The sequence below is a fragment of the Ambystoma mexicanum genome, chromosome 6q (assembly GCF_040938575.1).
Source record: "Ambystoma mexicanum isolate Mex_15411 chromosome 6q, UKY_AmexF1_1, whole genome shotgun sequence".
In the NCBI taxonomy this organism is placed as follows: domain Eukaryota; kingdom Metazoa; phylum Chordata; class Amphibia; order Caudata; family Ambystomatidae; genus Ambystoma; species Ambystoma mexicanum.
This window is the reverse complement of record NC_090937.1, coordinates 497,379,105-497,406,306: the sequence shown is the minus strand read 5'-3', so window position 1 is coordinate 497,406,306 and position 27,202 is coordinate 497,379,105. Positions and strand designations below refer to the sequence as shown.

The 27,202-nt window shown below is 43.7% G+C and overlaps 1 protein-coding gene across 25 annotated transcripts in view; it reads left to right on the top strand.

The window, feature by feature from the left end:
• Nucleotides 1-26,300, top strand: part of CAMK2D (calcium/calmodulin dependent protein kinase II delta) — a 1,139,541-nt gene extending 1,113,241 nt beyond the window's left edge. For 23 of the 25 annotated variants that reach the window (XM_069631027.1, XM_069631047.1, XM_069631025.1 and 20 more), the window contains 2 exons: nt 15,902-16,130; nt 24,345-26,300. In XM_069631027.1, coding sequence (XP_069487128.1) covers nt 15,902-16,130; nt 24,345-24,348 — 233 coding nt within the window. In that variant the 3' untranslated portion in view covers nt 24,349-26,300. Of the gene's footprint in view, nt 1-15,901; nt 16,135-24,344 lie in introns of those variants that run through there. The other 2 variants (XM_069631046.1, XM_069631036.1) reach the window with 1 other exon arrangement.
• Nucleotides 26,301-27,202: the final 902 nt, after the last annotated feature.

Below are 27,202 nucleotides of genomic sequence, written 5' to 3'. Positions count from 1 at the left end.
AAAGCAAGCAAAGCGCAGTATTCTTAAGTCGAATTGGTAAGAAGTGAGAATTGTGTTATATTCCTAGCATTGAGTGGCCATGGAGCAAGCAGGATGCTATATCTCTAGGAATGCAGATTGCTTAAAAGCGAACAGAGAGTGGGACTGTTCAGATTGTTTAGTGAGGAAATCTTGAGGGCAAGACCAGTATTCCCAAAGTTAGGGCCTTTTGGGATTTGGGTAGGCCATCTTGACTCCTTTCGCGTTAAGATCATTATTTTATCTAGTTGGGCCCCCTTAGAGACTACAGGTGGTAATCCACCTATCCCGACTAAGTTAGTGAAGGTGTTCGGTTTTACATTTTCTTTCATCTCGGCTCTGTTGATCCTATGTCTCAGTACGTATTAATGGTCAACCTTGTGCAGCAGAGTAGTAACGTGCATTGCAGGAGAAGCAGTTCTTTTATTGTGGATTTGCCGGATGACGCAGATTGATATAGACTTTTCTGGGGAAACTACTTTCAATGCCCAGTCTTAAACTGGCAAAGTATTGCACCCTCATAGATCCAGATATACAGCTGCAGGCCTAACCCAGATTCACTCTGCCTCACCAAGTAGTCCTATTCCACACAACTACATATCCCATGATGCTCCTGGCTCAGAAGAGAGGATGCTGAACTGAGAATGAAAGAAAACCTTTCAGTCCTCCCTGTCCTACCAATAAGCTCTCCATCCACACTTCCGTTGGTTGAGGATGAGGGAGTATGTTGAGCACATGAGGGAGTGGGCCTACGATTATGGATAATGTTTTCTCAGAAGAACTGACACATTCAGAGAAGGGAGGGAGAGGTGGCCAGCCACTGAGGAGCAGAAAGGTTGGATTCCTCCTCCTGCATTCTCACCTTATCATAAGGACTCTCAAATAGAAAGAGACATGCTAGAAAACGAAGCACAACTAGTGCACGTGTTGTCTCCTCGTGGCTGCTTTTTGGCACGATTTACCATTTTGTGATGGGTTTCTTAATCCAATCGGTTTTGGTGAGTTCAGCCAGGAATAAAAATGTATTATATATCATGCAAAGGGAGTGGGTGTAATGTGATGCAGGAGATTTTCCACAGGGGAATGAGACTATTGACAAAAGGGATATGTAAGGGCATCACAAAGCAAGACGCAGACAACAGATTCAACGTTCAAACAGAAATGATTGATTGACTTAAATGTCAGGATGGTTGAAGGCCTAACTTCCCCTATACTAAGGTGGGATTTCCTAAGGAAAGTCTGAGGCGGGAAGTTCAACTTAAGTCTGTCTGTGTCAAAAACCTAAGCTTGCCCTCACAACTAAAGCTAAACAATGTGTAGGGATGTGAATAACAAAAAAAATGGTGTTCCAAATGAAGTTCTGAGTGTCTTCCGGCGCCTGACTTACTTTTCTACTCTCCTTCCCCAACTTCAAGATAACACAGTTCCAAAAAGGGTCTTGAGGTTCCCGTCCTCAAGACAGCACCAAAGTTCACAAAGTCTCAGGTTTCCTTTCCCCAAGACTTCAGCTTGCCAACTTGTACTTAATCTCAGTCTGTCAATATGCAAAACAGCTCGAAATCAACTTTATACATCTGATTTCTTAACAGTTCCTTCATATTTTCTTTCTCCTGTTTCACTTCTGCAACCTCGTGGCTTTCACAAACCGGTTCTTCCCGGTCTAGGTGCAATTGTCGGACCACATGGTACACCCATTACAGATCGCAGAACCAGGAACCCTAGGCTCTCTGTATCTTTACATGTGTGATAATTCACACTCGCTTGGCTTTTCCTTGTCAGCCTCTTGGCTGTGTCACAATGTGTTCTTTCATTTTCGAGTCTCTTGACTTTGCCACAATGTGGTTTTCGCATACAACTCACTTTCTTGCTATGTTCCATACTTGCTTTCCACTGTATTTTATACAGTTTGTGCTTTGCTTTCAATATGCGGTGTATGTCTTTCACACAGTGGTCGAAGTGTACGAAAAGAAGTAGTGGAGCTATGTTCCCTACTGGTCTGCACCGCTCCCAGCAAACCCCATCGCCATACCCCCTCCCATGCACAGTATAAACCCCCAAATGCATGCGCCTGCAGTTTAAGGGAATGTTCAGTGCACTGCACTGAAAGTGCAAGTTTCAACTGCTTCCTACATATTTATTTTAAAACAAAACCGTTCCGGAACGGTTTCTTTTTAAAATAATAGTGTAGGAGCTGTAAAAGGTCATTTAAAAAAGTATAGGAGCACCGCTCCCGACCGCTCCCGCTCACTTCGACCACTGCTTTCACACCAATTTATCATCCGTTCATAACTTAGCCAAAAGCCTTCTTTTAGTTCGGTATTCAATCATTTTGAGCTTTTATTCTGCTGCTCGCACTTTACATTGACCTTATTATTCCTATGAACCGTTGCCTTGGGTTCATTGCACCTTGTACATACTTTTCCATTCATTCAGCATCTATTTTGGTTTTCCCACAGCCCCCAGGAGCACCCGGTACGAATGCTCTTCCCTTCTCCCTCACCAGTCCCTGGCATTTCCCTGGCGGCTGTTCTTTCGGTTTCTGTTCCGCCAGCATATTTTCCGCTGATCACGAGCCCTGCTCATAATTCGCCTTCTCTGTATATGTTGCTGTCAGCTCTGCGTTCTCCCGCCAGATGCTGTCAGTGACTCTTCCTCTCTTCTGTGCCCGCACTTCAGCTGCGGAGGTCTGATCAATGAGACTCACACTTCTGTGGGCTTCTTGTGGCCTGCCCGGCCTTTGGCTCCACAGCTCTTTGGGGTTGTCTACCAGTGTCCTGGCTCTCCTACCACTCCCACCTCGCCTGCCTCCTTGAACACAGGATTCTCCCTCCAGGCCCACACTGGTCGGCCTGGCTTCCTTCCTGCTGGTCGCCTCCTCTCACTTGTCAGCCCCACCTTTTAGACACCTGCAACCACTTGACAGGTTGCAGGTGTGAGTCCCTAGCAACAATTGCCTGGCTACAATTAGTGGAGCTTTCGAGACATGCCTTACGTTTACAGCAGTTTGCAGGCCTCTTCCTCATCTCAGTACTAGAGTGGTGAAATGACTTACTAGTGTTCACTACTCCCAGTTACCTCTGCCTCCTCCCAGTACTATATTGGTTTGAATGAGGGGAGACGGTTTGCAACATCCTATAAAAGCAGGGAGTTGGTGAGGTTGGTCCTCATAAGGAAAGGGGGATACCATGTCTTCCCTGAGGACTGCCTCTTCTTCACCCTTGTCCTAGTGTTCCCATATTTATGATATCTTCTAATGCCATTACGGGTAGAGGAAAAAGGGTAGCAATATCCCATAATTGCAGACGGGACCAAGGGTTCATCCTGGAATGGAAATGGTGAATACCGCATCTTACCCAATGACATCCTCTCTCCAATCCCCAAGGACCCTCCACCTAGGTGATCCTCCCTCACATCTCCACCCCCAGGGTCAGGATCCAAAAGCAATGGCCTATCCCTGGCCACCTGTGAAGAGGACCCAAGGGGAGTAGATGTGAGGATGTCCTCAGGTTTCTCACAGGTAGAATAGGGAGGAGAAAGGATTACATCAGTGACCCTTCAAAGGGGGATATGGCAGAAAGAATACACAGGATTGAAAATCATATACAGGGAAATAGTGTGAATAAAGAAACCAAGTCAGTTAGATGGGTAAGGAGCAGTTCTTCTACTCAATTGCCGAAAGCTGCAGAGTGCTATTTTAAAAACGGACAAAATCAATAGGCATTTTAACAGTGACATTAGCTCACTTTACAGCATTGCAATCAAACCTCAAGTATTGCAGCTATGAAAGAATCCTAATTAGTTTGATGTTCCCACTTAGCATCTCAAATATATTCCACTCCATCTGGGTGCATGGAATATTTACCGCAAGGAAACCTGGAACATTACGAACTCTTTGGACAAAGCACTCAATAGCAATGAAGTGAAGAAACGCCAGAGATTGGTACACCACACAGCACATCACTTGTTCATCTTGGTACCAGGATGTCTGCTGTCACTCCTGAAACTAGACAAGCAAACTCTGTACTTAGATGCATAAGTAAAAGTGGAAAGTCGAAGGCTTGGGAGATTGCGGAGAGGGAGAGGAGACCCTAGATAAAGCTACATTAGAGTAATGTACTAGACTGGAATTCTAGAACAGTGGGGTGACGCATTTCAATATCTTGGAGGGCACTAATAGTCGCATTTAAAGTGAGCCTTGTAATAGGGCTGCCTGGGATGGCTCCTAGGATACAGAAAGTGTGTGTGTGCAAGGTGCTACTACCACGTCACTGAGCTCTAAAATCTCATGCTCGAGACACAGAGTTTAGTAACTTGCAGATTAACTTCGGCGCCTCAAACTGAAGCAATAAAAAGGCAGCCACGTGCATTTCTGCCAGCCTGTCACGAGAGGTGGGAGGAATTGGCAATTACTGTTCATAATGAGGGCGCTCATGCATCCAGCTTATTGAATGATCCCAGGAGTGGCCGGTGTGTCGCTATGTGGATTGTGCAGAAATGAGGGTGGCCTGAGGCACATACACCCACCGCATTCAAACTCCTGCTTAAAGCCTAGACGAGTCTGTTTAGCTTGACGCTAACGGCTACCTGGAGCTATTTCTGGCTCCCCAGGCCAACTGATGCCGAACAAATACACCTATGTGAATTAATGCCGGTATTTGGGACAATGTATGAATAAAAAGGAGGATACATTGATATGACATTTAAAGCATAAGGAGTCATAAATAATGGAGAAAGGGATATGTTTGCAACCTATGTGGAAATTAAATGTGCAAAACGTTAACTGCTACATTTTGCACCTGCTTATCCAATCTTAATTTCAAACCCTGACCAAAGACAACACTCGGAGCGAAAGGCAGATACACAGAGTCTTCATTGAGCAGTGGACACCTTCTCATATCACTCGCAAAGCAAGTGCAAATTCCTAGCTGCTTGATAGATTCCTCAGTTACTGCGGTTCATACAAGCCTTTTTTTTAAATTAATGTTTCACATGTGAAAGTAATTGTTTTGAAACCCTTGGTGAACATCATGTTCTTCTGAGCGTGCTGCGGTGCATTCAATACATGTTCACAATTGAATCAATTAAAAACCCTACACAGCTTACCTAGCCCCAGCTCGCATCCATCTGTTTCATCACACCAGGGCGGGTAGTTGTCCGAAATGTAATGCTGAATCAGCTAACTTTATTCATATGTTTTGGAAGTGCCCTAAGCTGCAGGATTTCTGGGTAGGAGTGTCGGAAGCAGTCTCCAACTTGCGAGGACCTGCAGTACCTTGCAAATTACTGTGCTCAATATTTGGCTTGCTCCCTGGGATACCAAGCAAAACTGGAAACTGCTCAAATGTATGATAGTTGCAAGGAGATGTATTTCGATGAGATGGACTAGCTCGAAATACGGACTTGGCTCAAGGATTTGGTCTGATTTACCGATACCGATAACGGATGTGGTTTTCTATGTGGCCAGCAGAACAGGCCCAAGAATATTTGGGGTCCTTTTGTGTCCTACCTACTGACTCAACGCCCTGAGTCGGAATCTGAGGAGCCGTAGACTGCACCGTAGGTAATGGTCCTGAATCCAAGCCTAGTTGATAATGTATGAACAAGTCCTGTCTCTCTTATTATACGGTATCAGGCGGACCCTGCCGCTTATTTGTTGATACTGTGCCTATATCGTGCTTCTGTTGCTGAACCTCATTATGTCAATGTATTGTTGAATGTCTTGAGACGTGAATCAATCAATAAAGAAAGTAAAAAAAAAAAATACTAAGCGTGCCAGATTGAGAGTTCCAAAGCGATCAAACTGCATTTGGCCACAGATTAATTGAAAGTACCATTATTTAATCTTGGCCATAAAAACCCACTTTTAGTAAGTCATACTATGCAAGGGTTGTTGATTATACGGCTATCTCAGATCTCCTCCCGGCCCAGTCAGTAGTATGTTTGGATGTAGATTGTCTGCGGGGATATTTAACTTTTTAAGCTTTTGATTGAAAACCGTTTAGAGTTTGATTCTAACAAAATGTAAGTTTGCTTATAAATTTGGGAGATTTGGAAAGTTGGACAATATTTTTCAAATCTCTTAAATATTTAGCAACTTTGTTTTCCTTTGGTATTTTTGGTGGATTGCTTTTTGTTAGCTTGTCAGTGATCAGAGTGTGGTATCGACATTTTTCCACAAGATGACGTAGTTTCACCAAGAGACCATTTCCACTTTTTCTTTAGTACATAGGAATCTCGTTTTTCTCCTTTTATCTGAAGTTATCCTCAACAGGTTGAGTTGAGTGTATTCATTTTTTAAAATGGTTAATACATCACTGCAGAAATCTGTGTGCAACCTACATGTCATGGTTTAACATTCTTTTGGTGTAAAGATATGCTTCATTTCTTCTGTCAATAACTTATATTAGCACCCCGGCGAGATGGTTAGGTGGCCTCCCAGACAATTGGGAAGCTCAGAACAGGGTCTTTACGTCATGTTAAAGCCCCTGTTGAGAACACCCTCAGAAGCGGGAGGCTGCAATCTTCCCTGCTGGAGCAGCAGGTAAGTGCGCACCGTGCTACCCGCAACGCCTTCACACCACCCCAAATGTCCACATCTCTCATCCACCCCTCTTACTTGCAGATTACTTATCCCTCTCTGGCCCATTCCCATTGCGGTAATGGCCGCCATAGAAAATCAGGAACTACATTTAGTTCCCTTCTACCTTGCCACTTCTAGCTTGCCAGTGGAGGCCATCATGTTTCATAGTTATCAAGTTAACAAACGGCAAACACACCACTTCTCAATTCCAGAAAAAAAAGAAGATTCGTATTTTTGAAAAATATGCCGGGATGCTACTTGCAAGAAACCCCTCCTGGCGGAGACTGTACAAGTCCTGCTAATGCCCTAGGACTAACATTAAGGCCATGCTTCACTAAGCTATGTAATTCGTCCCTGGGGCATTACCTGAGCTGATAATGCCTCGCGTATCTGGGTTTATTGCTTAAGTATTGTGTTAAGTGTGATTAACATAGTTTATATGCAGCTCTACCAAAAAGGTTGCTATACCTTGAAATCTAGTGCTCTGGTCAAGCATGTGATAAGTGATGCAATTTGTACACATTTTTCGTATCCATGCTGGTGTTTGAGACCTTTATAAAGTTCCCACCAGAATTTCAAGTGCCTACCATAATCCCTAATCTAGATCTTTAAGACGATAAGCCTTTTATAGCCAGAGTGGACATCTGAGGTTATTCTCTTGGTGCACTGGAGCTGCTGAAAAGCAGTGCAAGGCGTCTATGAAATCAGCAATACGTGAATAACTAGACTGTGACTAGAAGGTGTTAAGTTGGCTCATCAGTTGACTCCTTGCCATGGACACTGATGGTCAATAAACAGCACTCCACACCAGTGGGTCTCACTAAAGCAGCATTTACACCTATGTGTACCAAGTGTCTTCTGCATGTTGCGAGTTGTCATAAATGGAGTTCTTCCAGTGCAAAGTTCCTGTAGCTTCTAAACATACATTATACACTTTCATTGTAGCATTTTGTCATTTCAGTTTGATTTGATTTACCTTGGGTTTCCCTTTGTTGTAATACTTTCCAACATTTCACACTTCAGAGTGTTCCTCAGGGTCACCCCACCACTGAACCTTGTCTCCTGCTCGGAGGAGTGCCATGGATACACTAGAAACAGAGATTTTGATTTTAGAACGGTCACATGTTGGTTTACTATGATTGAAACCCACTTGTCCTCTTTTGTAGGCATTCATTTCCTAATGACATTCATAAATCCTTCAAAGAATTTAAGGAAGAACCAAGACCCCGGATATATAGATAGGAATGTTTTTTGGTGTGCAGTAGCCCGTGAATCCTCATCGTGTGCTTCCTGAGCAGAACATCTGTCAAGATATGTTGAGTTGAAACTGCAGACCTATGAATCCAAACGGAGTGCCGCATACAGTTATTTCATTATGTATTGTATTGCATTTTATTCCTATAGCGCACTAAATCCATCTGGGCGCATTTCTTACATAGGTGAAGCAAAAGTAATTACATGTTCATACAATGGATAAATTACAAAGGATAGCAATTTAAAATAGTACAGTAGGAAATGTACAAAGGATTACAATTCATCACTGAGAAGTAGATACAAGGTAGGAATGTGGTACAATTGAAAGGTAAGCGGGAAAGTATACAAAGGTGTGATGTTCATAGGAGGATTAAGCAGTATGGAAGATCAGACTGTTTCAGCTAGGTTACTACCTGACTTCTGAATATAGTGAGTGAGGGTTCGGCTCTGAGAGTTGCTGGTAGAGAGTTACACATTTTGGCTGCAAGGACTGGGAAACTACTGCCACCTGCCTTTTGGAGCTTGAACCTAGCAATGGTCAGGCAGTTGGAATATGTGGATTTGGTAGGCCGGTCCGAAGATTTCCAAATGAATTTATCATACAGGTACTTGGGTGCTAAATTGTGTAAGCATTTGAAGGTGAGCGAGTGGGGTTTTGAGACTGATTCTTTGGGAGACAGACAACCAGTGCGCACTGCGCCTTAGCTCTGTGATGTGGTGAGATCTGGGGTGGTTAGTTGCTGATCAGAGTGCATTATTTTGGAGGGTCTGAAGCTATTTCAGGTTGTGTTTGTTGGTGCCGAGGTAGAGAGCATTGCAGTAGTCTATCTTGGATAATACTAGAGCTCTGGCAAGAGTAATGCAATTACCTGTGGTCAGAAATGGTCTGCCGGCATTGATAAGCTTGCACTTGTATGCAGTCGTGGAAGCTGTTGCGCTGATTTGTCTTGTCAAGTAGATGGAGGAGTCGATGTAGAGTCAATGTAGATACCTGGAGTTTTTACATCTTTTGAGACCGTAATAATGTTACCATCGATATTGAAGGCATTGAATTGCTTGTCGAGTCTGTTAAGTCTGGCTTGAGTTCCCACAAGGAGCCGGTCAAATAGCATAGGGAGTCGAGCGCTCGCTTTGGTATCCGTGCCGAGCCTGCTCACGCAAGTTCGAATCCCGGCAAGGCCAAACTCAGCCTTTCATCCTTCCGAGGTAGATAAATGAACATCACACACCGTCGGTAATAATAAGCATCGCTCAGATACCTGAGGGTTTGTAGCGCTTTATAAATGCTAAATTATTATTATTATTAAGGAACGGCTCAGTCTTGTCGTCATTGAGATATAGTGCGTGTTTGGCCATCCAGGCTTGGATGATTTGGTAGATATAATTTAGTCGCTTGGAGTCAGTGTTGTAGTCACCAGAGATGGGAATAAGGATTTGGGTGTTATCTGCGTAGTTTGTGTAGGAGACACCCAACTGGTCTAAGTCGTCGAAGAGGAGCTTTGTGAAAATATTGTATAGGGTGGGTGAAGTGCATGATCCTTGGGGTACTCTGCAGGTGACGGGGACTGGGGTTGCAGAGGCGAAAGGAGTCAAGACTCTGGTGGTTCTATTGTTTAAGAAGCACTGAATCCAAGAGATGGCTTCATCAGAGAAATGTGCTGCAGATGAGAGATGTTTCCAAAGGACTTTGTGTGTCCACCAAATCAAAGGCCACTGATAGATCTAGTAGCAAAAGGAGTGCCAAATAGCCTTTGTCTTTTATGAACTCCATTTGTGTTACAAGGTCTAACAGGGCTGTCTATGTGCCATGTCTCAGTCGGAAACCTGATTGGCGAAGTCCAGAGTTTTATGGACAAAGAGCACAGTTGTGATAGCTCTATAATTCGTTGGGGTCGGTTTCTCTAGAAGTGGCATGACCCAGGCATCCTTCAAATTCGTTGTTAATGTCTTGGTTGCAAAGGAAGCATTGATTAGGGTTGTGATAAAGGGCACAAGCTCTTTAGATGAATCTTTAATAAATCATATATATGCACAGAAAAAGATAGGGTTGAGAGAAGAAGGCTTGGCAAACGTTTAAAAAATACATTGTCTCTCTTGCACTGTTATAGCAGACTCCTATACCCATATGTATATCCCGTAAAGTACTGTGGCCATAGGTTTTACTCTGTATAGTTGTTTACCACTTTTAAGGATTGATGCCCAGCAAAATGCTGGAGCCTAAAATTGTACGACATTTCTCAGCCACGACTAAACCAAATCTCAAGATGTGTTCATTGCCACACCAATTCTCATAAAATGCGATTCCTAAATATGGAGGAAAAAACTATGCCTTTTATTGCTATAACAATCAGGCAAAATTGGGCTGTATTCTGGCATTTGATCTCCAGCTACCAGAATTCCGCATTTGACACTGTTCATCATCAAGTGTTTTGATTCCATGAACTCTGCATAAATGTTAATTAATCTCTTAGGTTGAGCGAGGAGTTCAAGCAATCAAGACAACATCACCAGCATAACTAAGAAGCAGGATTGGCTCACCTTGTATTTTTGGTACATCCAACTGTTCCAGTTGTAATGTACAATCCCGGGCAATAATATAGAGGTTAAACATGGGAGGTGCCAGAACACAGCCTTTGGCATACCCTTCTTGTGACCTCAAAGTGTTTCATGCGTTTTCTGATATTGTTTTGATAGTTAATAAAAGATATAGTGGCATTTGTTGTTGTTCAACGACATCCCACAGGGTTGACCTGTATATCAGGCCAAAAGTAGAGGAAGGGTTCATGAATGCTAAATAAACTGGTGCTTTATAAAAAAAATATTTGGCCAAAATTAAATATCAAATTTAAAGCCTGCTCTTTAGTGTCAATTTCTCTCCTAAATCTACCTTTGTGTTTTTACCTTTGTGTTTGGATTGTACCCAGTGTATAAACCTCAGAAATAAAAATCTACCAAATATCTTAGTACTGGTCTTTCAAAGTGATAATCGGCAATAAGATTTCAGGTTGACTTCCTCACCTTTTTGAATAATGGAACAGTCCTGCATCTCAGTCACAGATCTGCATCAACTATCTGGTTCGCACCGTGTGGCCCAAATGATGTTCACTATCCTTGTTAACAGGGAGCCGGTGGGTGTATTTCTTATGTGACGATGTCTGTCATTGCATCGGGCCTGGTATTATCATATACCTGCTGAGAACCTATCACCTCCATGACTTCTGAACAATGAATTTGTTTAAAATGTCCTCTCTGCAAAGATTGGGTTCAAGTACTCCATATCACCCAAATGTTTTATGTCTGAGAAGTGAGCAATCCACGCTGTGGCTGGTATACTTATCTGTTGTCTTTGACATATGTCTAAATTCTGACCCCTGTGTACCTTTTTCCAAAACAACTTACTATCCTTCCCCCTGGCTCACCCAGTTGAGATCTAACCAGTGCCCATTTTTGTTTTCACTTGATTACACACAGTTGCTCTTTTGTCCGCAGTGTTGGCCTTGTTTTGATTTCTTAGAGCCTCAAGTAACACTGATTCCGATGCCACGTAACTAGAATTAAACCAGCCAGAGCTTTTTGTGTCTCTTGGGTTTAGCATGCCCAACTGGAGCTTAGAAAATGAGTTATTATATTTGTATACAAAGGAGAATGAGCACATAAACTCATTTCCAGGTTTTTCAGTTTAGCTGATCTGTACCCAAACAGACAAATGGTTGAAAGCCTCCCTATACTTATAGTCCAGAAAAAATAGACAAAGTATAAAAAATATGTATACAATACTAAAAATATTTTAATAAAATGAATAAAATAAAATACTCATAAAAAGTGTTCCAAATGAACATGACCCAACATTTAGCACATGGTGAAAACTAAATAAACAAAAATTAACCACACAAACATTTAACCATGATAGACCAATTTGTACAACAAAATGACATTATACACTTAGTACAATATTTGAGTGTGTAACTCAAATGACATAAAATCCCGAAATGTTTCAGTTCTTCAAGGCTGTCATTGCATGAACTTTCTTCAGGGGAGAAAAGCACACGATTTCTCGATTGTCACCATGCAATCCAGGGCCACATGTAGGTTTCCAAATTCGAATCAAGGAAAAATGAGACCATGTTAACACACAGTGAAGAGAACGTCCCCAAAACATCATATCGGAATGCTTATCGTACAAGCGTTTTATAATGGTTGGATGCCTCTTTGACTATCCTCGTTTTATCTTTATCTGGAATGAGGGCAGCCCATTTCAATGTGCTTGTGTTGATGATTAGGACATAGTCTGCGGGTAAATTGTTTCCACTAAGAGTCATGTAGTAGTCAATAGCGGAACTATACCTTGTGTTTTGAAATGAATGTTTGCCAGGATTTCTCAGTCTAACCTCCCATTCACTGCCCACTGACCCCACTCAGACGTGAAATAGTGACATTTCAAACCCAGATCATCAATACGTGAGTCGCACAGTTTACTTCTGGAATCTGGCAAGCAATGGCTTGTTCTTTACACATTGTTAGTTAGGAAAGGGTGGCATTTTGTACATCAGCATTATGGAAAAGTAATCTTCTAAGAAGGGACACACTAACAAGAAAACCAAAAACAACTCCATTGCCCAAAAGGTTGTATTGATGTTCAGAGCAGCAACCAATAGAAAACCATCCATGAGCAGGGAGCTTTCGCACATTATTTAGGACAGATCATGTATTTGGATTTCCTCTCCACCTTTTCAGTTTCTTAAAATACAACATCTCCAACCACCTTGAGGCAATAGGATCAATGCCAAAGCAGAACAATCTCATTTGACAACCCAGAAATTGGGGATCGATGTCTCAACTGTTTCTCTTTTATTTCTCATGCAGTCAATGGTCAAAGAATACAGTTGAAAGGCTATGCCTCCTGCCTTACGCAATATGTTGTGTATGCCTTCACTTGTCCATGAAGAAAATTGTACGTTTGGTAAACGACATGTCTGTTCAAAGCAGACTGATTGCACAAAGGTTGGACATATAAAATGGAAATTTGAAATCTGTACGTGAAACGCTTCAGCACTCGGTGACCGTTTTGTGGTTTGGTTTTGGAAGTCATTCATGTTTTCCTGCTGAAGGGACAGACTGGAGACATTTTCTGGCAGGGACTTACTTTGAATTTCGAATTTGGAGAAAAACATTGTTTAATGCCCAGAATTGTGGGGTGGGGCTATGCCAGAGGGGACATTAAAGTGGGGATCTTGCCACAACATAATTGATAAATTCATCTAAGCATGTGGAAACTTTACATGATCTTGCTCACAGGTTGTAGCGCATACTTGAGGGGTGCTTTAGAGGGGGCTTGACACCTGAAGGCAGAGCATCATGGTGCCGTTCTGCATCAGGTACCATGTCAGACCTAGCACATGGGTATGTGGCCACGGTCTCACGAGGGGTGCCTGATTGCTCCTCCAACCACGATCAACCCATTTGATGCTGGTGCTCCAGAGGCCGTGGCAAAGATGCCGAGCAACTTTAGCTGAAAGTTTTCCCATTCCTCTGGAAGGGAGGATTGGGTTGGGAACTTTACATATGGGGCTGAATCCCCAAGGAATCCCTGAAACAATTAATACTTTGATGAAGAAGAGTATTCCCACCAGGAGCTTCTTGGGTTGCTTGGGGAGTGGGACCTCTTGCAGTGCTTCTTCTTGTTCTTCAAATTCAGGGATCAGTCTTCCTCCCACATCTGCTCCATCCTCAACGACTTTGATGCAGTCCTTCAGTCACCTCTGTCTCAAAAGGTACAGAGTTCATGGGATAGCATGGCCCACAATCCTGCATATTGTGCTCTTTCCCTAGGCATTTTAAGCCAGTTCTGTGAGGGTTGGAGACCGACATTTGTCTCCCACCATGCATGCGTGGTTGAAACCCAAGGCTTTACCGGCATGCATGACGCAACTAAAGCTTCCAAAAAGCTTTGCTCCACAAGCATGCAAATGTTTCCCGGCTCACACGCCATTTTGACTGGGCATTCTAAGTTTAGGCATTGCATATGAAGTGACTCAATCCAAAAATGTGTTTGATACAAATGATACTAGAGATGTTTAGAAGACTGTCAGCTCTTGTTCTGGTCCGTTTTCATTGAAAGGCCCTTTCCTCTTTTCAACTAAACAAGGACCTTGCTTCGTTCTTCTTTTTCTGGTTCTTCTGCTCTCTGTTTTGGTCCCGTTTGCTCATGGTCACTCTTGCTGCCCTGCCACTAATGCGCCGTTTCCTTGCACTTCTGTGAAGGTCTTGTTGAGAGTAGAGGCGTGGGCTGGGGATTGTGCGCTAATGCACCTGGTGTGCTGCATCTACAGGCACCCATCTGGTGGGTCTGAAGTTGATCAGCTTTTCACGGTGTCACCCATTTTTGGTATGCTTTTATCTAGGGCTGAGAAGGGTGCCTGAGTGCTGTGCATTAGTAACATGGCCATCTTAACGGCCCCTCCACAAATACCATCAACCAGCATAAACCAGCATAACAGCATTTGTTTGGTGAACTCCCTTTCATTTTTTTCTTTTTTTTAAGATTAACATTTTATTTTACAAATAAACAGTGGTCAAAAACATACAGCACAGGATATTCCCTCTCGCCACCCTCACATTTTACAGAAACTGCAGGTGTTTTGCATGATTTAAGCAGCAGATGCATTGGAACCTCTTTTGAGGATGAGAACGGGCAGATTGATACACGCCCTGTAACCAAAAATCTTGATGCAATGAAGAGAAGACTTCCATGAATTGGAGTAAGTCACTAAAAATATATGTGGCAGGACGCCTTAACCTTTCATAACCTGCAAGCCCTTAGTTCTTCCACTAATTGGGTGGCCCCTTTAGTTACCTCGTCTCACATTTTATAGGTCAAGCTTCAGGAATCGAAGCCACACTTCCTCAAACACATTTAATTTCTTATGGGATTTCCATAATACTCTTTCAATAAAGGACATCCTTCACAATTGCTGAACCCATCCTGTTCTAGTTCGTGGTCACTGTTTTCCAGCCTCTTGGGATCCATTTTCTTTGCTACCGTAGTAGCCCTAAACAAAATACATTTGTGTGAAGGACAATTCGTCTAGTTGTAAATGCGAAATCCAGATCTATTCCTAGCACTCTATTAATAGCCCTTGTTTCTTCGAACCAAAATGTGCTGATCCAGGGCCATTCCTAGGGCCTGTGCTGTAACGTACATTGTTGCCGTTGTCCTCAGAAATATTCTGTTAAGTGTTTTAATCTGACGGGCTCACTTTCCTCTGCGTTGAGCTTCAATTTTCATCTCATAGCCTCTTTTCAGACTGCAACTTCCATTTTTGTGGGGTTCAGTCAAGTTACAATTGTGCATCGTTTGGCGGGGTCCGCTGTGGACTGCAACCTTTGCCTTTGCTTCTGTCCTTCCTCCAAACGGGGGGAGAATTTGAACATATCTGCATACTTACCAATTACCATCATTACACAATTCCACCTCTTCTTCGTCCTAGTAATTGCAATTCTCGCTTTCTGCCGGCATGTGTGGATCACATTAACCGTTGGTGCTACTGCAGTGGTATGATATATTGGAACTTCAAATGTGTGTGCGCTCATGTGTGTGCGTGCGTGCGTGGATGGATGCAGACATGCACACCATTGTCTGATATAGGAGCAAAACTATTTTATTTTGAGTGGCAAGAGTGGTTGCTTTTTGATTAAAGGTCTACAAAACCATAGCGAATTCCTTACAAGCAATTCATAGAGTCCCGGGAGGATAGCTCAGTGGCAACGTGGTCGCCTTGGAAGCGACACGAAGCAGCACATGTTCTATCCCCAGGTCCGTGCTTAGAAACCTCTGGGTGTTTAAGCGCGTTATAAATATGCTACTAAGACAACAACAAGAAAACAAATAAATACTGTAACAGGGCCTCGATGCCCCCAGGCTGTTCAATTGTTTGACAGGAATTAAATTATCAATCTAGTTGCTTACAGTCGGATTTTATTGACTAAAGATGTAAATATACTAGATTCTGTGGCAAGATAATGTGTGACTCTCTTGCTTGATATTTGCAGCACTGTCCAAGGGTACTAAGCCAATCCACACCATCATCCTAAACCCTCATGTGCATCTGATTGGAGAAGATGCTGCCTGTATCGCTTACATTCGCCTCACTCAGTACATGGATGGCTGCAGCATGCCAAAAACCATGCAGTCAGAGGAGACTCGCGTCTGGCACCGCCGGGATGGCAAATGGCAAAATGTGCACTTCCATCGCTCAGGGTCACCGACAGTACCCATCAAGTAAGTCATATATTCAGGAAGGGAATACTTTAGAATGAAATATGTGTGTGTGACTTGTCAATATTCAGACATGCTAACTCTGGATTTTTGTTATGGTCTGAATGCTAAGCCGCATCTCGAGGCGCTTGGCCCATCTCAAGTGATTCTATTTTGATTCTTTTTTTTCAGTTTCACGTTTTTGTTGCGTTTTCTTTAGTGTTAAATTCAACCTTTTGCTTGTTGTTTAAAAGGTAAAACTGGGTGCCTTAATCGATGCAATATTGACTAGCAAAGCAGATAACTATGCAGATTTTTGAGAAGCCCACAGACAAAAAATAGTGACTTTCTTGGGAGAAGACCATGATTCTCCATCTTCCCTGAGAGCCGGTAACCGGTCAAAACTAGCTCCAGTATCTGCATTGATCCTGAGAGTTAGAGGACGTGTCTATGGTGGGTTGGAAGAAGCTCTCTCACATACCCTGAGATGCTGGGAAAGAGGTTACGTGCTGCTGTTATAATGAAATGCGCATTTAGGCAAAAAGACTGATATGGAGGGAGGACATGCTCAAAGAGAGAGAGAGGGGACTTCTTTTATCTTGAGTGGGGCCGAGACCCTTGGATTGCAGACCAGTGCTGTACTCTAAGGCGCTCAGTCTCACAAATAGCAGCATAACTCTCTGGATTGCTTGGTCTCTTTACTTGGCAGCGTTCAGTACAGCCTAAGAAGGACCATATTTTGCTTAAAGAAAGTCCAACCATCCACCAACAAACTGAAAAGCATTCATTTGCTCCTAGTCAGGCCAGCATATCCTTCAAGATCTTATAAATACCCGGAAGAGATGGCGCTGGGCTACCTACAAGAAAACATCTCTCTGACCTAGCATTCTTTGAACAGGCTAATATCCCAAAAGATGGCATGCAAAACCTGAGGGGAATCGGTGGTTCACTGCTATTTGAAGCCACCTGGGAGAACCACCAATACAAGTTGAAATGCAGCAGTAATCCGATGCACTACACACCAATCCTTGTTTTGACCCCTTTTATTGAACTAACTGACATTTTGCAGAGCTGGTCCAATGCGTTCGCTCTCGATGTCCAAGACTTCATCAGATGGTGGTCGCATAGAAATACAAGCATTGACAAAGCCAATTGTGTTGTTGTTTTGCATTTGTTTTTTCATTTTACATTTATAGGTATGAATGTAGGAAACAATAGTGCTCTTCTCACCAAGTAATTCCAATCATATCTGCTAGTTAATATTTGCAGAAACATAACATTAGTAACAGACATGGTAGAAAAGCTTCTCTTCACTGCAGTTTTTCGAAGTCTTTTTACTGTGTGTGTTACAAATGTTGCATATCAGCAGACACTAACATGCAGGTTTGCTAGGCAAGGGTGAGTGGGGCTACAGTGGGTCAGCTAGGGTGGGTGAGGTTGATGGGGGTAGACAAGGTAGTAAGCCAGTTAGGGTGGTTTTGGGTAGGTGGGAGTGAAGTAAGGTAGAGCATTTGTGGAGAGGGTACGGCTGGGTGGCATATTGTGGTCAGGAGGATTAGGGTAAAGTATGAGGTTGTGCAGCATGGTGGGAGGGTGAGAGTGGGATGCGATATTATGTTTAATGTACCCACTGTTTCCCGGTCCTGGTCCGTGCAAGGGTGTACTCTTCCCTTCCCCGAAGCAGGGACAGTTCCCATTGATAACCACCCCCAGCCGGGTGGGTGGGGAGGGGTGCTGCACCTGCCAAATAGAATTGCTGGTAACAGGCGATGGGCTACACCTCGAGTAATTTGATGACTAATGGACGCAAACACCAGAGTGGATTTTTTTATAGGGATCCCAACTGGGACCCCTCTTTATTAAACACGTTTAATCTTTAAAGCTTAACTCTAGGATTCCCCTTGTGTGAGCTCCCATCTAAGCGGGGACCAGCTATGTCAGCTCACCCCCTCTTAGTGGCTTCTTAGGGACCCTAAGGATGAACTTGCTGCAACCAGTCCCCTTTCTAAATTCAGTTGGCCTGTGTGGGTCGTCCCGTATTGCAAGGTGGCATCATGCAGGGCCACTAACCTATCCCTCTACCTCATGCCAGAGTACCTCCCCTCTACCTCCTATTAACAACAATGACGATCTATATGACTTCCTAACAGTTACCCTACTTACCGTTCCCCATAATTATTACCTCAACTTCCCCTACCAAACGTTTAACCTACTTAGCGGAACATACCTATACACAATATATATATCTCCATAACACACAAACGCAAAGAACACTGTGTCACAATGTAGACATCCTTGCACAGCACCTCTAGGTCTGTGCTGGGTGCTGGCTTTGAAGGTATGGGTGAAGGGCTGCTCCTGAGGAAATCTGGCTGGTGTGGTAACTGCCCCGCAAATGACATTGGGGGCCTGCTCCACCTCTTATTGTAAGGTGGCCCTGTTCCCCACGTGAGGCCACCATGCAGCCCACACCACATATATTGCCCTGGGTGGCCGCCTGCGCTCCTGAGGGACCACCCACACTCACCACTGCACCCGCATTGTAAATAATACTCTGGGTAGGCCCCATTGGCAGGGGGGCAGCACCCGACATCACTGCCAAGACCCACAGTTTATTTTATTTATATAGGGTGGACCCCGTTGGCTGGGGGGCCCAGCCAAATTCACTGTGCGGCCCCAGGTGCCATTTGTGGCGGCATCCCTGTTGCTATGCCACAAATGTCTCTGGGGCCCATCCAACAGGCCAAACTGCCCCTAGCATAGCAACTCGGCCCCCCTGCTCATAGTCTCTGGGGGCTCCCCCATGCACTGCTCAGTACTATTCAAAGGATTAAGACCCCAGGGGGCTGCTTGAGGCAGCATCCCCCCGATTCCCCACCCCCAGATAATTTCTGTCTATTCTCTTAATTGTCTTTCTCAGCTGTTCTTTTTTTTTTTTTTAAATCCCTCTGGCTTCTCTTCTACCCCCTCCTCTGCCCAGCCCATTCTTGGAGGGGAGTTATTTTCTAGTGTTCCTTTTCTTTTTCTTGACATTCCATCCAGCAGTATAGTTTCTCCCCAGCACAAACACACACATAAATAAACACACATTACACTACTCATATAGTAAAACCTTTATTGCAAATCCATTCAAAATGCCCATTGTTTAATGAAAAGTGTGGTATGTATTCAAATAAATGCTTCAGGACAACGCATAATTGCACTACTGCTCCAGCCCGCTCCTGGGGCTCCTTGTCTCCTTTGCCTCCCTCAAAAAAGTAATCAACTTTGCCACATGCACCCGCTACAGTAATCTACCCAGGTCATGTCCCACCTCTGCCTATTGGTGGTCGGTCATTTTTTCAAAAAATAATGTCGAATGACAATTTTTTTGAAAAAATGTCGAAAAAAAAGTCGAATTCAGTTTTTTTAAATTTTATATTTATTTTGGGGTTCAGGATAAACAAAATGGGTAAAACTAAAAAAAATGTAAAAAAAGGGGGGTTGGGGGGAACCCCCAAATTTAGAAAAAAAATGCATTAAAAAAAAAATTCGACATTTCTTTTTCGAAAAAATGACTTTCGACATTATTGGTTTCGAAATTGTGACTATAAACCCTGCCTATTGCCACAGTGTTGTGTGGCACTTGTAAAATCAATCCCCCTTCAACCGTCTTCTGCTTTTTTTTCAATTCGATTATTGGTCTATCCTTCACTATCTAGCAGATTGTATTTCCCTTTTTTTCTGAATTTAGATAACTGCTCCTCCACTCCAATCAACCTCTGTCTCCCCGCTCCCTTTTCACTGCCTCCCACTCCTTCACTTTACTGGCTCCATGCCACTAGAATGCACTTCCCTTGTATCAAAGCTATTTAATCAGTGGCACTGTATAAATCTAAGCTTAATTTCCAGCTGCCAGCCAGTCAGGTCATCATTCCCATATCCTGGTTACCCTCCCCTGACGCTAAGCAGCTGTATATAGATTACATTGTTTAATACTGGCCTGTGGCCCACATACACTATATTTATGAATGTTTTACTGCCACCAACTTTTCTGTTGATATGTCAATGCATTTCCGCTCCATCACCTGACCAACATAATTATTGAAACTTTGTGAAGGCACCCTGACAATGAGACTTACTCCACTGTCTGTTTTTTTCCCTCTCTGCATGGCACTCCTGATAGAATTATCTAATCAAGAAATATCAGGCTGATCCTCAGTAGTTGCATCAGTTGTGCTTTTACATGCATGGGCACCAAGTTGCCTTAAGAGGTTGGTGCTCACATGGTGCTCATGTGGCCATGCTTAAAATAAGTCCTCTGGAGAACCTCAACCATCTGTTCATACTCCTCCTTCCACCCCCAAACTCCATTCTGCACCCCACCTGCATGACTGAGAGATTAGCCTGTAGAACGTTATCGCTGCCTATTTGCATGCTTGGTTTGACACAGGGAAGGTGGGAGTGGAAATGTCTGTTTTTTTTGCCCGATTGCTGGGTCTCAAACTTCCTTCTCTTGGAAGTCAAATGTGTCCCCATCCACCTCTGTTATGTATGGATCTGTTGGGAACGTTTGTAGAATTGTATGAATTGTCCTAGTTTCTTCTCTCAACCTGAGCTGGAATTGCATATGAAGCATGTGTGTATTACAGAGAACTACGATTTCAACAAATGTGGTGTTGCACATGTCAGTATGTGCGTCCATTGGAATTAGTGCTTGGTCAGATGTTGCTGAAAAAGCCATGTTTTGAGAGCTTTGCGAAATTTGAGAATTGTGGGGGCATTCCAATCCTCCAATTAAATTGGGCTACATTTTTATGGAAAGCTGGAATGCCTTGTGCATGTCTGTCCATTTATCATACCGACTGTCTACATATGAAGGGATGTCTTTAATGATGCTGCAAGAAATGGGAGGAAAAAACAGTTTGAGGGACTAGTGCTCGGATCCCTTTCAAGCTTACTGAAATCGAAAATGTCAGCAAGAAAAGGTACACAGGTTGGTAAGAAAATGCCAGCAGTTGCTACCATGAAAGCACACCAGTTCTATCACAGGCAATGCATCACGTAGAGGGAAAGGCAAGCAGAAATAATCAAAGTGTTAAACATGAACAAAACCAAGTGATTCATGCTCAAACCTCCACCCTAAAAACAATATTATTGTTTAAAGCGCAGACCTAGCTTGCGAGCAGCAGAGCGATGTGCAGAGTGTTAGTAGCCATATTTGGGCTGCCATCTTTTAACAGTAGCGGAGTACTGTGAGTTGAGATCTGAGAGTCGGTATGTGCATCCATTGGAATTAGTGCTTGGTCAGTTGTTGTTGAAAAAGCCATGTTTTGAGAGATTTGCAAAATTGGGGAATTGTGGGGGCATTCCAAACCAACACCGTAATTGAGTTCCAGAGGGTAGGTACTTGAGAAGAGAGGGATTGTTTGTCGGTCCTCTCTTGTGGAAGAGTTGTGATTCAAGCCAATTAATGGATTGCCACCAGAAAATTGGACCTTAGCCACCAGGTACATTGGTGTACTGCTTGTGACTGCTTTGTAGATGATGGATGCAGTCTTGAACAGTATCCTGGCTTGGAGAGGAAGCCAATGTAGTTTGCATAGAACAGGGGTGATTCAAATTTCCATGTACCCGTAATAAGGCATGCTGCGGCATGGTGTCCTGCTTTTAGGGCAGCCAAGTGGGTGGCTTTTAGCCCCATCAAGAGGGCGTTTCCCCCATCGGTATGCGAGACCACAATGCCATGTACTATGATCCGGAAGTCCTGCGTCCAGATGAAGGGTTTGATTTTGCCATGGGTGGGGATTTGGAGTCAAGCCATTTGGGCCTTCAGGCTATGTGTTTCTGGAAGGACAGGTTGCTGTCGATGGTGAAGCCAAAGGATTTTTCTGAATGCGAGAGTTGTGGATCAAATACTTCTAGCGCATATCATTGAGCCTTTGTTGTATGAGTTGTTGCTTAACAGGGGGACCAATAAGGGTGAATTTGGTCTTGGAGTAGTTAAGTTTGAGGTAGGCAGTCTACATTCAGGACTGTATGATGGCTAGGTAATCGCGAAGAGGAATGATGCATCACACGCTATTTACTCATGCACAACAGAGTATCATCTGCGTATTGGGGGATGGCTATATTTGGATCTTTGAAGAGAGTGCCCAAAGGCACCATGTAAAGGTTAAAAGGGATTAGTGAGAAACTGGAGCCTTTGGGGACTCTGCAGGAGACCTGGAGTTGGTTAGAATGCAACAAAAAGTTATTCTGGACAGCCTGGCTTCTGCCTGAGAGGTAGGAGGTAAAACAATTCAGGAAAGAGCCAGAGAATCCCATCCTGTTGGCAAGGAAGGAGAGAAGGATGGGGTGGTTGACTGTGTTAAATGCAGCTTAGAGGTAAAGGAGGGCAAAGAGGCATGAGTCACCCTTGTCCATGATTTTGAGGCATCATCCACCGGCCTGAATGTGGTGGCTGTCTCGATGCTACAATTGGGGCAGCACCCTTATCTGAAAGTCATTTAGGAGGGGGAGTTCTGTTCTGGCGAGTAGTTGTGTAACAACTACTTTTTCCAAGAAATTGCCAATAGACAGGAGGATCGTAATGGGCCAGTAGTTAGCCAGGTCGTCTGGATCTAGGGTTGGTTTTTTCAAGAGGCTGTCTGAGACCAGTCTTGAGGGTGTCTGGGAATGGCCCTTCTGTGAGGGTGGCATTAATGATTGTGGAGGCGCTGAGCGGCAGGCCTGTCAATTGTTTAATGATGGTGGACCGGGATTATATCGCTAGAGCAAGATGTAGATTTGAGGGAGGTCTGTCTTGTGTCCTGGATGTTTGCAAGATTGAGTTAACAGATGTCATAAAGTATGACCTGCTTCAGTTAATCTGAACCCAAAGGTGTGCTCGTAATTAGTTCTGCTATGCACTTCCAGCTGTGTACTGTATGCTGCAATAGATTGGGTGCATTGGTACTTCGTGCACATTTTACGTTTAAGACCAAGCAGTGTTTTCACTCCTGTGAATGTTTAAGCATTTTTGCATGGAGCTGTGGACAGTAGTGGATCTTATGCTCCTGGGAGCCTGACTCTTGGGCGAGCAAAGCAAGATCACATAAGGAAAGCTGAGCGCTGGGCTGCAATGCTATTAAACTGCCGGGGGCTAGGTATGCCCCTAATTTACATAATGATGAAATTGTACCCCCAAAAATATGACATGGCTGCTGGGCGCCTGTTGCATGGCAGCCCCCACGGTGGAAATCCAATGGGGGCATGTGGTAGTGAGCCCAAAGGGATCCAACGGTGGCAGAAGGCTTCAGGCAGACAGAGGTAAGTGAGGGATTGGAGAATTTTTGAGCAATGTGTCGGACACCTGGCATAGAAGGAGGCATCCTGTTAGCTAAGAGGATACTTGGCGATGCTCGTGATTTCCTAAAAGGCCTTGGCTCCTAAGATTTAATAATTACCATAGCTAACAGGAATATTATCCCAAGAATGTGACGGACCAGGCGGACATGTCCTATATATTTGCATTGTGACTTGGCTAAGTTGCTTTTTCAGCTTTTACGTTTCAGGCAAGAATTTTTTTCAAGCCTGTTTAAACCGCCACCCTATCTTTGCTGATGTTTAGTACACATGCCCCATTGATTCAAGCTGTCAGACTAGACTATACTGTACCGGTGACTCCCTAATAAGGTTGAAGCCATTATGCAGTTGCCTGCAGCCTTAAGAGAGGTCCATCTTGAATTGAAGAATCTATGCATAATATAGCGCTGCACTGCAAGACAAAGACAATTTTCTGGAGTCTGCGGCCTGAGCTGTGCTATTTGCATATACCACAATGCTTTGCTCATGGACCTCTGAACTGGAGGTGAAATTCCATTGATGGCTACTGGGTGGCACTGTGGCATGCGACTTGCCTCAAATAGCATCATCTACTTTCGTATGTCTTTATTGATCATGCACATACTAAGTGCAACATCTGTGGCATTGAATAGTCTCTGGTTGCATTCTTTTTGTATATACTCAGATGGTTTGGTTTGCATTGTGCACCTCCCCCACATTGGACCCGCGTGTGAGGTGAGACATTTCCTGCAGTAGAGCATATGTGCTTGCTTAGTGGACAGCCTGCAAGCAACATTTAGTGATGCTGTATGTGTTTTTCGCCCATTGCCTTGTTTTCATACCCTACAACTTGACCTACATCATCAATGTTATTCCTGACACATGCCTCACCTTTGCTTCCTCTTTTTTTTTTCTTTTTTTTTTCTCCTTTAGCTAAATACGAAGCAGTGCCACTTCCACAACCTCCGCACTCAAAGCAGCTGGATGGGCATGGGGGCTCCCCCACTCTCTTCCCCTGCAGGTTCTCATCTGCGCGTGACTTTCCAAAGTCTCATCATGTATCACAATCATGCTGCATCGTTTTGTTTATTACTCAGGCTGTGTTCGTGCATGTGTGGGTCAGAGTCCGTGGAGGCCCTTGTGCAGTCATTGAGAAGCAACGTCAAGGCAACAGCATCGACCCTCCAAGATCATGGACGATTTCTCTAACTTGTCTGTGTCCAACTCATGGTGCAAAAAGAACACGATACGCCTATGCAGCTTTCTCAACATGTTCAGATGTTTCATTTCATGTTCTGGGGATTATTTTGATTACCTCTACTCTTTGTTTATCTGAAGAATTCATGTAGGTTTTGCACTGGTTCCTTTCATGCAGTAAGAATGTATATACATCCTGTCTGTGCCTGGACAGCCTCTCACAACAGTGGTACAGACCAGGCACACACTAAGCATAGGGGAAACTGTGCCAAGTCGACTTTGCCTGATGCCACCTTCCGTTTGCTCGACCTGCCACCCGAATCACTGTTCATACATTCAACAGTATCTCTGCAGGGGTTCCCCCCAGCCCCGCAACTCCACAGAAGCACGCCTGAGAATTGATGTGATGTGCAAGGAGTACAGCTTAAACTGGGTGTTTTGAAATTGCGGGGGTGGTGGTGCGGGTGGGTGGTAATTTAAGGAGAAAAAGTACAATTTTAACCGACATTCAGGGTGTACAGTCATTTTACTTTAAAGTGGCTCTTATTTTGTTTCTAACGAATTGGCCTAATTGGTGGCAAATGTACTGCTGGCGTTTGTCAGTTGTGGGCCTTGAAAAGATCATGTTGAATGGATCCGCGTGCTGTATCCGGTATGGGTCGGCAGTGCATGGATGCGGCCATCTTAAGTAGTCTGTTTGGCCCTGGGTGGCACTCTCCACGCGCGCCTGACTATTACATCTTGGAGCAGTACGGAATGTTATCGACAAAGAAAATTGCGTTACATCACGGCGTGTTTTTTTATATATATATATATCTATATATATCTAGAGTTACTGCATATACACTCTGCAGCGAATGCTTTTGATGTATGTTTTATATTAATATTTGGTGAACTGGACTATTTTTGCTTCTTGAGACAAATGCTATTTTTCCCCCTATTTACTGTTCTGTGACGGATGAGGCGTTTAACTGCTGTACTGCCTCGCGCATGACCTCTGCCAGTGATCGTTGTGTGTGATTCTCAGCCACCTGCAGGTGACTTCCTGAGAAAAGAACAGGGGGGAGATGAAGGGGGAGGAGCAATGCGTTGTGGTGCCTATAAAATATGAATTTGTATCATTACAACTTGGTGTGCAAAAGCGATTCTTTACCACTTTCCGTGACGTTAGCACGTGGATGTCAGTGGATTGAAGCTGTCACAGTGCAGTTATAACTCAATGAAAAATCTATATACATACATATGAATACATACATATGAATAACCCGTCCTACTGCTGTGTTGTCATGTTAATCTGCCAATGGTACCTGTGAAAATGTAATTGCCTCCCATTCGTTTACAGTATGTCCTTTTTTGACATTTTTTAATTATTGCTAACAACTATTGTAGTATCTGCATTTTAAATAAACCGCGGTGTTTAGGGAATGGGGGTATATATATTTGTTTTTTACTTTGGATATCGCATGTCGCATAGAAGTATTACAGTAAACTGGGTTTGTCTTCCACAGTAAGATATGAGGGCAAGGACGTGTTGCCAGCCCCTCAGCACAACAGTCACATGTTGCATTTAGCTGCCATTTTAGGACGCTGCGGTTTACCACGGGACACAATGTACATACTTCTTGCCATAAAGATTCATTACTGATTGATATATATTTAATGATGCATAAATAAATTTGTGTTTTCTGCTGATGATATTGCCTGGACTATTTTGTGTTTTATGGAGGCGAGCTATGACTTAAAATAATACAATGACTGGCGAATGTGGACGGGGCTGGAAGGGTCCTCGAAAAATGTAGACGAGGCAGATAGTTGGGTGGAAAATGCTGCACGAGGAGCATCCGTGCACAGAAGACATTGCTTTTTTCTGTTCATAGCATTTGGGGCCTAGTGTTCTGTCCATTAAAAAATCATAGGCGTGTTTGCGAGCAAGATCATAGAATTGGATGTGGCTGGGAGAGTTGGAAGGGGGGGGGCACCTCTCCCCTACATTCCAAGTAATGACGAGGGATATTTTTGCCCCAAGTGTGGGCAGATAGCAATGTCAACAAAGTGTGAAAATGCAGCTGTGGCAGACTGCGGAGAAAGCAATGAAAGCAAAAGCTGTGGAAGAGAAGGCATACAAAAAAACTGAGCCAGTGTGGCTCGGTATAATGGTGCCAACTGTGTGAATTAGATGTGTGTGGCTGGAAAAAGAATGAACTACCAAATAAACATGATTTAAACGCCCTACAGAATGTACCGAAGATCTGGGTTTTCCTGTACAGCCTTTTCAACGTTTACTTGGTACACAAAACACTCATATTAGTTATGTATTGTAACGGTTAACTGAGAAGCCACCCTCAACACGGGGAGTGTCTTCCCTCCCCACTCAAGGTCTTACGCAGCACTGTTTAACTGATTTTTTTATTCAGCCCTACTTCAGACTCATATCATGCTCCTTGGATCCCTCTCCCTGAGCTACCAATGAGCCAAGAACCAGGCTGGTGTAAGGGAAATATATTTGTATTTATTTAAATTAAAAGTGATAGAAATCCCACTGAACTACATACGCCAGCTTCTTTGTGGCTCGCCATTAACTTCTCGTTATTCAA